The 12,500-nt window shown below is 35.6% G+C and overlaps 1 protein-coding gene and 15 non-coding genes across 16 annotated transcripts in view; 15 read left to right on the forward strand and 1 right to left on the reverse strand.

Annotated features, from left to right (window-relative positions):
* Window positions 1-1,064: 1,064 nt before the first annotated feature.
* LOC111499700 (phosphoglycerate mutase-like protein 4) lies at window positions 1,065-7,055 on the reverse strand. Its single transcript, XM_023151331.1, has 7 exons — window positions 6,944-7,055; window positions 6,710-6,788; window positions 4,519-4,569; window positions 4,330-4,440; window positions 2,321-2,452; window positions 1,697-1,772; window positions 1,065-1,621 (listed from the first exon to the last, which is right to left on the reverse strand). The coding sequence occupies exons 1-7, from the start codon at window positions 6,961-6,963 to the stop codon at window positions 1,401-1,403; spliced, it is 690 nt and encodes a 229-aa protein (XP_023007099.1). The 5' UTR covers window positions 6,964-7,055; the 3' UTR covers window positions 1,065-1,400.
* Window positions 7,056-8,345: 1,290 nt separating this feature from the next.
* On the forward strand, window positions 8,346-8,419 carry TRNAT-CGU. Its single transcript has one exon. It is a non-coding gene; the product is annotated as a tRNA-Thr (tRNA).
* A 139-nt stretch (window positions 8,420-8,558) lies between these two features.
* TRNAT-AGU lies at window positions 8,559-8,632 on the forward strand. The gene has a single exon. It is a non-coding gene; the product is annotated as a tRNA-Thr (tRNA).
* Window positions 8,633-8,806: 174 nt separating this feature from the next.
* On the forward strand, window positions 8,807-8,880 carry TRNAT-AGU. The gene has a single exon. It is a non-coding gene; the product is annotated as a tRNA-Thr (tRNA).
* Window positions 8,881-9,261: 381 nt separating this feature from the next.
* Window positions 9,262-9,335, forward strand: TRNAT-CGU. The gene has a single exon. It is a non-coding gene; the product is annotated as a tRNA-Thr (tRNA).
* A 290-nt stretch (window positions 9,336-9,625) lies between these two features.
* Window positions 9,626-9,699, forward strand: TRNAT-CGU. The gene has a single exon. It is a non-coding gene; the product is annotated as a tRNA-Thr (tRNA).
* A 90-nt stretch (window positions 9,700-9,789) lies between these two features.
* Window positions 9,790-9,863, forward strand: TRNAT-AGU. The gene has a single exon. It is a non-coding gene; the product is annotated as a tRNA-Thr (tRNA).
* A 201-nt stretch (window positions 9,864-10,064) lies between these two features.
* On the forward strand, window positions 10,065-10,138 carry TRNAT-AGU. Its single transcript has one exon. It is a non-coding gene; the product is annotated as a tRNA-Thr (tRNA).
* Window positions 10,139-10,253: 115 nt separating this feature from the next.
* On the forward strand, window positions 10,254-10,327 carry TRNAT-CGU. Its single transcript has one exon. It is a non-coding gene; the product is annotated as a tRNA-Thr (tRNA).
* A 161-nt stretch (window positions 10,328-10,488) lies between these two features.
* On the forward strand, window positions 10,489-10,562 carry TRNAT-AGU. The gene has a single exon. It is a non-coding gene; the product is annotated as a tRNA-Thr (tRNA).
* A 192-nt stretch (window positions 10,563-10,754) lies between these two features.
* TRNAT-AGU lies at window positions 10,755-10,828 on the forward strand. Its single transcript has one exon. It is a non-coding gene; the product is annotated as a tRNA-Thr (tRNA).
* Window positions 10,829-11,038: 210 nt separating this feature from the next.
* Window positions 11,039-11,112, forward strand: TRNAT-AGU. Its single transcript has one exon. It is a non-coding gene; the product is annotated as a tRNA-Thr (tRNA).
* Window positions 11,113-11,304: 192 nt separating this feature from the next.
* TRNAT-AGU lies at window positions 11,305-11,378 on the forward strand. The gene has a single exon. It is a non-coding gene; the product is annotated as a tRNA-Thr (tRNA).
* Window positions 11,379-11,570: 192 nt separating this feature from the next.
* TRNAT-AGU lies at window positions 11,571-11,644 on the forward strand. Its single transcript has one exon. It is a non-coding gene; the product is annotated as a tRNA-Thr (tRNA).
* A 524-nt stretch (window positions 11,645-12,168) lies between these two features.
* Window positions 12,169-12,242, forward strand: TRNAT-CGU. The gene has a single exon. It is a non-coding gene; the product is annotated as a tRNA-Thr (tRNA).
* Window positions 12,243-12,470: 228 nt separating this feature from the next.
* The window catches only part of TRNAT-AGU, a 74-nt gene continuing 44 nt past the window's right edge, over window positions 12,471-12,500 (forward strand). Inside the window, exon 1 of the tRNA in view lies at window positions 12,471-12,500. This exon is cut by the window's right edge and continues 44 nt beyond it. This is a non-coding gene — a tRNA (tRNA-Thr).

Raw genomic sequence — 12,500 nt, forward strand, 5'->3', positions numbered from 1 at the left:
TTTTTTTTTTTTTTTTTTTTTTTTTAATGTAAGAGAAGCTATTTCAATCATCTTCTTTAATTTTTCAGTATGCTATTTCATCCAATTTTAATGTAAATATGTGTCTTTATTTGGGTAGTTTAGAGACGAGAAAACCTATCTCTTTGAAATCTTAAACAATGGAATATTATATGTTAGAGAATCAACCAAGCTAAAGAAGAAATAGATGATGCTCGAAATAAAAATGGTAAGCTCATATGATTAGTTACCTTTTTGAAGAACAAAATAAGTAAAATAACTCCTTTACGGTTCATGGTAAGCTAAATTAATAAAAATACTGGTTAAACTTTTTATTTTGTATCAAGAATACACCACATTTCAAAAGTTTCATTAATACCTTTAAAGTTTAAAAATAAAATCTAAAAAATACTATTATCGTTTATTTTGGATGGAAACCGTTAATACTCTATTTAAAAAATATTCAAAAATACCCTTCAATTTTAAAAGGTGTGGTTAACATCCTTCGACTTTGGTAATATATGCAAATAAATATAGTATCATTATATAAAACCCTACTACATACTAATGTGTATCTAAAGTATATGCACGCAATAACTGTAGCAAGCAAAATATTACTCTATTTCCTTCCACTTTCACGAAATTCATGATTTGGGTCATATCTTTGTAGAAAAAATTACAAAGTTTTGGATTAAAAATTCTAATTGATTTTCGCTTCTAACAAATTTTAAGTTTGTTAATTCAAAATACAAAAACCATTCATTTAAAATTTACAGATTTGTCAATTTTAGTTCATTAAAACGTTCAAAGTTGTAGCCACAAAAATAAATAGAAATTTAAAACATTTAAAAACAAATAATACTAAATACAACAAATTAGAAATTCCAAGATCGACATAGCTATTGTGTAGGAATAAATGTGTATGAAATATGGTATTAGAAAACATAAACTATATTTCTACAAAAATATAATAATAGTAACAAAAAAAAAAAAAAAAATGCATTTACACATTAGCTGTGCATTCCTCTTTTGTTATGCAGTTTGGTCAAGTGTTCTGATAATCGGTGTAGAACCAAATAAATTATAGACATTTTCAATAGAAGATGTGGAGATTGAGATTAAAGAAATGATGTTTTGGTTTCCGTAAGATGGAAGAAAGGTGGCAACATGGTAGCCAGCCATGGCACCCATTCATGGCCACACCCATTTGGAAACCATGGCGCACCATTCATGGCGACACCCATTTGGCAACCATGGCGCACCCATTCATGCCTACACAATAGCTACATCATCAATAGTAGTTTACTAACACAAAGTTAACGGTAGAGACCATAACAGTCTTTCTTGTTTTAAATTTAAGAACCAAAATGAATTCTCACTTAATACGTCATGGAATGGTCAACCTAACCAGAATGTTTATCTCCTCCAAACCCAGACTGTAAATAATCCGTCTGGTTAAGGTGGCTAACATCACCCCATGATTTTACCTTCCATTCCTCCCCATCAGACAAGTGAAATATATTCACAGATGTATTCAGTATCTTGCCTCCAATACCGTGAGGATGAGATCGCTTAAACAGTGCTCGTATAGTACCACCATGAGTGACCACAACAACTCGCTCGCCTGTGCTTCAACCAGGAAAATATTATTGAAGAAACTCATCAACAAATTGGTCACTGAACCAAAGCCAAGTATTACCTCTATGCTTATTTCCAATTTGTTGCAATGAAGATGTGCAACGCTGGTAAAGTTGGTCAAGACTTTCTCCACCACCCTGCATTTGGGGCAATACTAAAATAAATAATTCCAGTAATTACCCTATGAGCCATAATTTTGTAGATGCAATATGTTAAACAGACTTTCTATGTGCTTGAAAAAGTATTATAAATGCAAATAATAATACTAAAATAAAATTTAAGGACTTAAGTCATTCCAAACTGCCCCTTTCTCCGCACTACTGGTCAATATTCACCAGCAATAACAAGCATACTCTACTGCCTAGGATGAACTCCAGAATAGAACTTAGCTACCCCTGCTTTAGAACAGAGTAAAAAGAATTTAGCTCGCATCACAGCATAAACGGCCAACCAAAGTCTAGTACTCAAGCGCTGGATTAATAAAAAAAAATGCAGTTCACAACTAAGTATTTTTTCAAATTAAGCACATTTTGTGCATATTGGATGAATTTGGGGACAAAAAGATGACCGGTAAGTAGAAAGCCATTTATTTGCTATTCCCAGTAGATTTTCCACAAGGTTCAATGCTCCAATGATTTTAGGATACCCATTAGATAATTGATATATGAAAAAGGAAAAATATTACCGGAATTGTTTGATCTGTACGGCGAGATTTTAAAGCTGCAGCAGCTTGAGGATTTGTCATGATTACTTCATGATACACGAGACCTTGAAGATCTCCCAAGTTTCTTTCCCTCAAGTCAGGATCTTTAATAACCTAGATGAGACCTCCAAGTAAATTTCCAACAACAATAATAAAAAATAAGAGTACAATTGTACTTACAATCATACAAGAATATCCACAGCTATTTCACCAATTTCAGGACCTTAAGTGTTTTTCAGATATCACCAACCATTTATTACCAAGTGAGAGGAGCTGTTTACAATTGGGTGAAAAGGGAAAAGAAGAAAAAAGAATAAAGACAGCAAAATGTGTGCATGAGAAGGTTACACGTCTCTAAGAGTTACGGAAGCAATAAAGGCAAACAAATTGTGTTCAAGGATCCAAGTATTTGTGCTTATGTGCTTCTGTGCATGCTTATGCGTCTCTGAGATGTGAAAAGTATGACACATACATTCACAAAATGCGACTGCCTTCTTTTACTACAATGAACTGCAAGATGAAGCAAAGGTAACTATTTGCAACTTAGTTGTCGACTGCATACAATCACACAAATTAATGATCATGAGAGAACAATAAGCGTGACTATTGTTATGATTAAGGTATATACTCATTTTCCACAGATCTAAAGCTAGATTAAAAAATTGAATCCACCCTCCATAAGAGGTGGTAGCCAATGCTCGCCACAGATGGATATCTTTGGTTCCACATTTTGAAATTGGGATTATATGCCCCAAGACGAAACCAACTTTTGTTTGAGGACAGCAACCTTATTGTTCTAATACTACCACACCACAAGAAATCACTAGACAAATAGGGATTTAGGGATCGTTTCGGGGTTGAAAAATTGTTGAAAATTTTTCTGAATTTTGTACCAGTCATCATAAAAAGACTGCCTAGTTACAACTAGAGTGGGTGCCCACATTAATTGGTAAAACCCGATGTCACACACCTTCACAAAGAAGAGTGATAGAAGGAAAGGGCTCTTCAGAGAAATAAATATAAGGCTACATGACTTAATCATTTGAAGAAAACTGCTTTGATTAGACCATTTTATTGCTGCAGGAAGAACCAAATTTTGTTCCCTGCCGTTGCTCTTTAACTTCACGTTTCAGCAAAAACACTCTCTTTAATTGGTAATTTTGGACCCAAATTGTGATATGGACACTCCCCAATTTTTTCTGAAACATTTGGGTCAAGGGGATAAGATTACGATCTTAAAACAATTACTGTACCCACATTACTTCGTTGAGGTTAAGGGAATCAAAACGCTATCCCAGTCCTGTATATCTTTTGAATGCGGAAACATACAAAAATATGCTATTGAACAATTAACAAAAAAGTTATTTAAAAAAAGAACCGATTGAATCATTTTTAACAAACACAATAATAGTCCAATAAAACAAATCACAAACACAAACAAAAGCATATCAATTTCATTTGGACAGGTTTGAATAATTGGTTTTAGTAAAGTTTCTTTACCCTAAATATCAAAGAAAAGTTAACTTGTATCACACAATATAATCTAATATAGGGGAAAGAAAAGGCAATAGACTAAAGAACTTCAACAGGAATCAGACTGTCACTTTGGCTGGGTTGGGAGCATTGCAATCATATAAGCAAAACAAAGGAAAAATAGTACAAAACAGATGGATTTGCTGAAGTTGACACTTTTCATGGTGAGATCAAATCCTTAAAATGACTGTGTAAAAAATACATTAATAAACAAGATTAAATATTTATAAGTAATTTATATGATATTAGTCCAGGTCATGTGTTCAGCATTTTGTACCCAATTAATATTTTGAATTTGATTGTTAGGACTCATGCTAATTTTTTAACCTACAAGTAAAAGAAAGTACTAAGAAAACATAAAAAAAAGATTACTCATATTTTGATCTTTAAGCAAGAGTTTTTTTTTTTTTTTTTTAATGTAGTGGTGATTTAACAAATGTCTCGACTGAAAGTCATACCTCTAGAATACCACATGTAGTTGCAATGATTTGTGCAGTTTCAAGAGCTCTTTTTAAGTCAGAAGAGTATACAGCAGAGATTTTCCGCTCCTTGGCCAGACGGTTAGCAACCTTCAAAATAAGAATGAAGAGTTCAAGTCCTGATGTTAAATGTTAAGACTAAGACATGGAACACAAGTTTTAACTCACTGCAACTGCTTGCTGTCGCCCGGCTTCATTTAATTCCACATCCAGGTGTCCCTATTTAAAACATAAATTTAGATGGGAACAAAAGAGCTCACCAAAGTTGGAGGGGGATAATGATCAAAAGCACAGTATATATTCAAGATTAAAAAATGGGACAAAAGTCATGTTAAGTTAATTTGATTCTCCATAAAACTTGTAGAGATATATAAGACAGGCAGAAGTTCCTTAAAAGAGTATCAACATATTGTTTTCTTTCCTTAACTACTATTATGATCATATTAAAATTTTGGATAAATGAAACTCTTAGATCCCTAAAATTTAAGTTAAGATTATTAGGTCCATAAATTTCAAAATCCGACAACTTTTTCATAAAAGAAATATTAAAGGACGCACTCACATTGATGGCCAAACTCTCGAGACATCATGTTTTCCCTATAGACGGTTCAATTATGTATCAAGGACGGTTCAGCTTGGTTTTCAATTTTTCTTTTTATTTTTGGTGGTTAGGTTTTAGTTCAACACTCAACCGAGCTTTACCAACCTACTATACCCCAACCAGAAACCAACAAAACGGAAGATGGCCTCTAAAATTAATCAATGGTGTTATACTTTGCATGTAAGCCTTTCCATACAAAAACTTTGATATTGGAGATTATATTCTTCCACAACAGTCAATCAAAATCGTAGAAGATTTTGTGCTTCTAATATTAAACTGCTTCCAAAATGAAAATACAATACTCCTAACTAGCATAACAGACTAACTAGGTAACAACCTAACTTTACATCAGCCACATTTTTTCATCTTTTCCCATCAATTTTCCTTGATGCGTCACCTCTCATTATCTTGATCATGCTAAGTTCCTTCCACTTGCCATACCTTTTTCCTCTTCATATAAATGAACCTGATTAAAGGCCCCATCAGGGCCAGGTCCATCTTTGGGCAAAGTTCCGAAGGTTATTGGAACCATACTTGAGCCTTAATCTCATCTTTAAGCTCATTGACAAACTTCCCATCTAACACATGTTTCAAAATGTAGGTGCATGGGATGGTAGTGTTTTGCATTGCCTGGAGATTCACAAAAGAAAGGAACTTCTAGCAAATATGCTGCCAGAGTAAAGGATTGTTGACAAGGGCATTCTAGTGTGTTGTAGATTCTTATCCAAGTCTTGTATCATTTGATGATGCTAGATGAATCGCTAGAAACATCTATCCTCCTATGTTGGTCTAAATTGGTTAATTAACTACATCTTCAAGTCGATCCAACTCCTAAAGGAATCAAAGAGTGGCTACCCTAAATTTTTCATGAAGATTAATTTATCAAAAGACTCCTAAAAAATCTACACATTTGGGTAAATCCCTAGGACATGAATCTCATGTGCGCCTGGGTCATGCATTATGGAATTCACGTTATGTTGTTTCTTGTGATCCTTCAACCAGAACCTTCCTTTTTCTATGACCCCCTTTTAGTATAGTGCTGCTGTTATTCCCTGTTCATTCTTTTCATCTTCTTCATATGTACTTACAGCATCCTTCTCTTGGAATTTGACAATGCTCTCACTCACCACCAAAATTTCCTACTCCGTGATTACATACTACATTCCCCAAACCTCCCTTTATAATTCTGTTCTTGTTCCCACCTTCTTTGATACTTACATTCCCCATTGATGAACTGCTCCCATGACATCTTGAAAGAATGTGGCCACTAAATTTCATCAGTCAAGAAAAAGAATACAACAGTGGGTGTTCGAGAAACTTCATGCCCTCTTATACTGATTTTATCTAAGATATCCCTTCATTCTCAAACTTCCCCACTTCCGTCTCCCATTTTGGACATTTATTCTTCTGTCCCCTTTTACAAGTAAATATGTAATGGGACCCTATAGATTGAGATTGCTGCTCTCTGTTGAAAAGAAGCCATTCCAGGCTTTAAAAAAAGAACATCCAATTTTCAGTCCATGGAACCAGAGCAATATTCTCACGCTAACATCAAGAACATGCAAGAACAAAAGGAATAAGAAGTCGGAAGTGTCGAAGGAATTATTGGGGAAAGAAATTAGGCTAAATGAAATTTTGCAAAATTGATGAAAACATTCTTCCCGAAACCTACAATCGATCATCCTCCTACTTGATCATGTGATAAATTAATCAAATTCATCCGAACAAAATTTTATAGGTTTGCTAATGATGTAGAACCTGAATTCTTGCTTCGGCATTCCAAGCTGTTTCACCGTGCCTTATCACAACAATTTCAGCAACGGCTGGGTTGACATAGCTGCATATCAACATCAACATGCGATCCAATTTAAGTTCATAATCAAACGAGAAACCGAGGAAAAGGCAAATTACAAAATACAAAAACAACAAAATAAAAACGAAAAAGAAATAGGAATTAGTGGTGAGAGCAGAAGAGAAAACTGATGATCGAACCTGAAATCCGACTCCGCCATGGAAGAGAGATGGCGTATCTGGGTGATCGAGTCGGAAGGGTAGTGAAAATCTAGACTTCCAAGTAAACATTTCGCTTCATTTAATATCCACAAATAGAAAGTTTACGATTAAATTATGAATTTTTTATGCTTCTATTTTTTTTAAATTTATTTATCGCTCAATGATTTTCTTTTCATTATTTCTCTTTATCTTAAATGGATTAAAGAAGGTTTGATACGAAATGATGAACTCGAGCCTACAACAAATAGTAATCTATGATGACACAAAATTTGTTTGGTTTAAGGGTTCGTTAGATATCCATAAATAAGAAATGTCAGATAGTAATAAATACGATGATTTTGTTTGGTTCTAAGCGTAAATGCACCATTTAATATTAATTTTGAGAATAAAATATCATTTGGTTAGAACAGGTTTGAGCTTATTATTAGACTTAGACATCAAACATGATACGTGAGGAACATGTTTATTGGGTTAGACTTAGAATAAAGTACTCTTTAATGATAGTAATACTATACCGAATTTAAATTTGATATGATATTAGAATAGGCTTTGTAACATGAATTGGAGCGGAGATAATGTTTGAGATGAAAGGTTGAATAAACCTATTAAGGGTAAAAAAACATCATATAAAGAGTGGTCAAATGGTATATCAGAAACATACCATCTTTATGGTTTTCCACGTACATTCAAGTTACACATAATTTATTTATTTATCGTTTCTATGTTCGGTTTGTCTACTTTTTTAAGTAACTCCTGTAGCTCAGTTGGTTAGGGTATGGTGGTTATCAACATCCAACGGAATCGGAGACAGGGAATTAATAGTGGGATTGATGCATTTTAGTAAACATATATAAAATAGATTAGGGTTTATCTTTTTAACGGTTTGAATGTTAGTTAGTTTGTCATTTCTATGTTCGGTATGTCTACTTTTTGAAGTGGCTTTTGTAGCTTAGTTCGTTAGAGCACCCGTTTAGTAAGCGAGAGGTCTTTTGAGTTCAACTCTCAACAAGAGCATATTCTCTAACATATGAGATCCGATGCCTCAAACTATAATAGGTATTGTTGATGCTTTTTAGGTTAAAATAAACCTATCAAATAGATTAAGGCTTATCTTTTTCACTGGGTTAGTTTGTTTGTCGTTTCTATGCTTGATATGTCTACTTTTTGAAGTGGCTTTTGTAGCTCAGTTGGTTAGAGCACCTGTTTAGTAAGCGGGAGGTCTTGAGTTCAACGGTTTGTTTGTTGTTTCTATGCTCGGTATGCCTACTTTTTGAAGTGGCTTTTGTAGTTCAGTTGGTTAAAGCACCCGTTAATAGATTAGAGCTTATCAATGTTAGTTTGTTTGTCGTTTCTATGCTCAGTATGTCTGCATTTTGAAGTGGCTCTTGTAGCTCAGTTGGTTAGAGCACCTGTTTCGTAAGCGGGAGGTCTTGAGTTCAACTCTCAACAAGAGCATATTATCTAACATATGAGATCCGATGCCTCAAACTACTTTTTAGGTTAAAATAAACCTATCAAATAGATTAAGGCTTATCTTTTTCACTGGGTTAGTTTGTTTGTCGTTTCTATCTTGATATGTCTATTTTTTGAAGTGGCTCTTGTAGCTCAGTTGGTTAGAGCACCCATTTAGTAAGTGGGAGGTCTTGAGTTCAACTCTCAACAAGAGCATTTTCTCTAACAAATGAGGTCCTATAGGGCTTGGGCTTATGTTTTCTACAGTATGCCTACTTTTTGAAGTGGCTTTTGTAGCTCAGTTGGTTAGAGCACCCGTTAATAGATTAGAGCTTATCAATGTTAGTTTGTTTGTCGTTTCTATGCTCAGTATGTCTGCATTTTGAAGTGGCTCTTGTAGCTCAGTTGGTTAGAGCACCCGTTTAGTAAGCGGGAGGTCTTGAGTTCAACTCTCAACAAGAGCATTTTCTCTAACAAATGAGGTCCTATAGGACTTATCTTTTTTACGGTTTGTTTGTTGTTTCTATGCTCGGTATGCCTACTTTTTGAAGTGGCTTTTGTAGCTCAGTTGGTTAGAGCACCCGTTAATAGATTAGAGCTTATCAATGTTAGTTTGTTTGTCGTTTCTATGCTCAGTATGTCTGCATTTTGAAGTGGCTCTTGTAGCTCAGTTGGTTAGAGCACCCGCTTAGTAAGCGGGAGGTCTTAAGCTTAACTCTCAACAAGAGTCTATTCTCTAACAAATGAGGTCGGATACTTGAAACTAATTAAGGCTTATCTTCTTAACCATTTGAATGTTAGTCTGTTTGTCGTTTCTATGCTCGGTATGTTTGCTTTTTGAAGTGGCTCTTGTAGCTCAGTTGGTTAGAGCACCTGTTTCGTAAGCGGGAGGTCTTGAGTTCAACTCTCAACAAGAGCATATTCTCTAACATATGAGATCCGATGCCTCAAACTACTTTTTAACCCACTGGGTTAGTTTGTTTGTCGTTTCTATGCTCAGTATGTCTGCATTTTCAAGTGGCTCTTGTAGCTCAGTTGGTTAGAGCACTCGTTTAGTAAGCAAGAGGTCTTGAGTTTAACTCTCAACAAGAGTCTATTCTCTAACAAATGAGGTTGGATACTTGAAACTAATTAGGGCTTATCTTCTTAACCATTTGAATGTTAGTCTGTTTGTTGTTTCTATGCTCGGTATGTTTGCTTTTTGTAGTGGCTCTTGTAGCTCAGTTGGTTAGAGCACCTGTTTCGTAAGCGGGAGGTCTTGAGTTCAACTCTCAACAAGAGCATATTCTCTAACATATAGATTAAGGCTTATCTTTTTCACTAGGTTAGTTTGTTTGTCGTTTCTATGCTTGATATGTCTACTTTGTGAAGTGGCTCTTGTAGCTTAGTTGGTTAGAGCACCCGTTTAGTAAGCGGGAGGTCTTGAGTTCAACTCTCAACAAGAGCATGCATTTTCTCTAACAAATGAGGTCCTCTCCTATAGTGCTTATCTTTTTTACGGTTTGTTTGTCGTTTCTATGCTCAGTATGCCTACTTTTTGAAGTGGCTTTTGTAGCTAAGTTGGTTAGAGCACCCGTTAATAGATTAGAGCTTATCAATGTTAGTATGTTTGTCGTTTCTATGCTCAGTATGTCTGCACTTTGAAGTGGCTCTTGTAGCTCAGTTGGTTAGAGCACTCGTTTAGTAAGCGAGAAGTCTTGAGTTTAACCCTCAACAAGAGCCTATTCTCTAACAAATGAGGTTGGATACTTGAAACTAATTAGGGCATATCTTCTTAACCATTTGAATGTTAGTCTGTTTGTCGTTTCTATGCTCGGTATGTTTGCTTTTTGCAGTGGCTCTTGTAGCTCAGTTGGTTAGAGCACCTGTTTCGTAAGCGGGAGGTCTTGAGTTCAACTCTCAACAAGAGCATTTTCTCTCTAACATATGAGATCCGATGCCTCAAACTAATAATAGGTATTGTTGATGCTTTTTAGGTTAAAATAAACCTATCAAATAGATTAAGGCTTATCTTTTTCACTGGGTTAGTTTGTTTGTCGTTTCTATGCTTGATATGTCTACTTTTTGAAGTGGCTCTTGTAGCTCAGTTGGTTAGAGCACCCGTTTAGTAAGCGGGAGGTCTTGAGTTCAACTCTCAACAAGAGCATGTTCTCTAACAAATGAGGTCCTATAGGGCTTATCTTTTTTACGGTTTGTTTGTTGTTTCTATGCTCGGTATGCCTACTTTTTGAAGTGACTTTTGTAGCTCAGTTGGTTAGAGCACCCGTTTATAGATTAGAGCTTATTAATGTTAGTTTATTTGTCGTTTCGATGCTCAGTATGTCTGCATTTTGAAGTGGCTCTTGTAGCTCAGTTGGTTAGAGCACCCGTTTAGTAAGCGGGAGGTCTTGAGTTCAACTCTCAACAAGAGCATTTTCTCTAACAAATGAGGTCCTATAGGACTTATCTTTTTTACGGTTTGTTTGTTGTTTCTATGCTCGTTGTTGTTTCTATGCTCGGTATGCCTACTTTTTGAAGTGGCTTTTGTAGCTCAGTTGGTTAGAGCACCCGTTAATAGATTAGAGCTTATCAATGTTAGTTTGTTTGTCGTTTCTATGCTCAGTATGTTTGCATTTTGAAGTGGCTCTTGTAGCTCAGTTGGTTAGAGCACCCGTTTAGTAAGCGGGAGGTCTTGAGTTCAACTCTCAACAAGAGCATTTTCTCTAACAAATGAGGTCCTATAGGACTTATCTTTTTTACGGTTTGTTTGTTGTTTCTATGCTCGGTATGCCTACTTTTTGAAGTGGCTTTTGTAGCTCAGTTGGTTAGAGCACCCGTTAATAGATTAGAGCTTATCAATGTTAGTTTGTTTGTCGTTTCTATGCTCAGTATGTTTGCATTTTGAAGTGGCTCTTGTAGCTCAGTTGGTTAGAGCACCTGTTTAGTAAGCGGGAGGTCTTGAGTTCAACTCTCAACAAGAGCATTTTCTCTAACAAATGAGGTCCTATAGGACTTATCTTTTTTACGGTTTGTTTGTTGTTTCTATGCTCGGTATGCCTACTTTTTGAAGTGGCTTTTGTAGCTCAGTTGGTTAGAGCACCCGTTAATAGATTAGAGCTTATCAATGTTAGTTTGTTTATCGTTTCTATGCTCAGTATGTCTGCATTTTGAAGTGGCTCTTGTAGCTCAGTTGGTTAGAGCACCCGTTTAGTAAGCGGGAGGTCTTGAGTTCAACTCTCAACAAGAGCATGCATTTTCTCTAACAAGCACCCGTTTAGTAAGCGGGAGGTCTTGAGTTCAACTCTCAACAAGAGCATGCATTTTCTCTAACAAATGAGGTCCTCTCCTATAGGGCTTATCTTTTTTACGGTTTGTTTGTCGTTTCTATGCTCAGTATGCCTACTTTTTGAAGTGGCTTTTGTAGCTAAGTTGGTTAGAGCACCCGTTAATAGATTAGAGCTTATCAATGTTAGTATGTTTGTCGTTTCTATGCTCAGTATGTCTGCACTTTGAAGTGGCTCTTGTAGCTCAGTTGGTTAGAGCACTTGTTTAGTAAGCGAGAAGTCTTGAGTTTAACCCTCAACAAGAGCCTATTCTCTAACAAATGAGGTTGGATACTTGAAACTAATTAGGGCATATCTTCTTAACCATTTGAATGTTAGTCTGTTTGTCGTAGGTTGGATACTTGAAACTAATTAGGGCATATCTTCTTAACCATTTGAATGTTAGTCTGTTTGTCGTTTCTATGCTCGGTATGTTTGCTTTTTGCAGTGGCTCTTGTAGCTCAGTTGGTTAGAGCACCTGTTTCGTAAGCGGGAGGTCTTGAGTTCAACTCTCAACAAGAGCATTTTCTCTCTAACATATGAGATCCGATGCCTCAAACTAATAATAGGTATTGTTGATGCTTTTTAGCATTTTCTCTCTAACATATGAGATCCGATGCCTCAAACTAATAATAGGTATTGTTGATGCTTTTTAGTTTAAAATAAACCTATCAAATAGATTAAGGCTTATCTTTTTCACTGGGTTAGTTTGTTTGTCGTTTCTATGCTTGATATGTCTACTTTTTGAAGTGGCTCTTGTAGCTCAGTTGGTTAGAGCACCC

The sequence above is a fragment of the Cucurbita maxima genome, unplaced genomic scaffold, assembly GCF_002738345.1.
Source record: "Cucurbita maxima cultivar Rimu unplaced genomic scaffold, Cmax_1.0 Cma_Scf00027, whole genome shotgun sequence".
Taxonomy (NCBI): Eukaryota; Viridiplantae; Streptophyta; class Magnoliopsida; order Cucurbitales; family Cucurbitaceae; genus Cucurbita; species Cucurbita maxima.

Excerpts from the sequence above, each read along its gene's own strand:
- LOC111499700 (XM_023151331.1), bottom strand. The coding sequence starts at position 6,963 with ATGGCGGAGTCGGATTTCAG. Across the intron at positions 2,453-4,329 it reads CTACATGTGGTATTCTAGAG|GTTATTAAAGATCCTGACTT; the intron begins GTATGACTTTCA and ends GGTCTCATCTAG. Across the intron at positions 1,773-2,320 it reads GTACAGATCAAACAATTCCG|GGTGGTGGAGAAAGTCTTGA; the intron begins GTAATATTTTTC and ends CCCCAAATGCAG.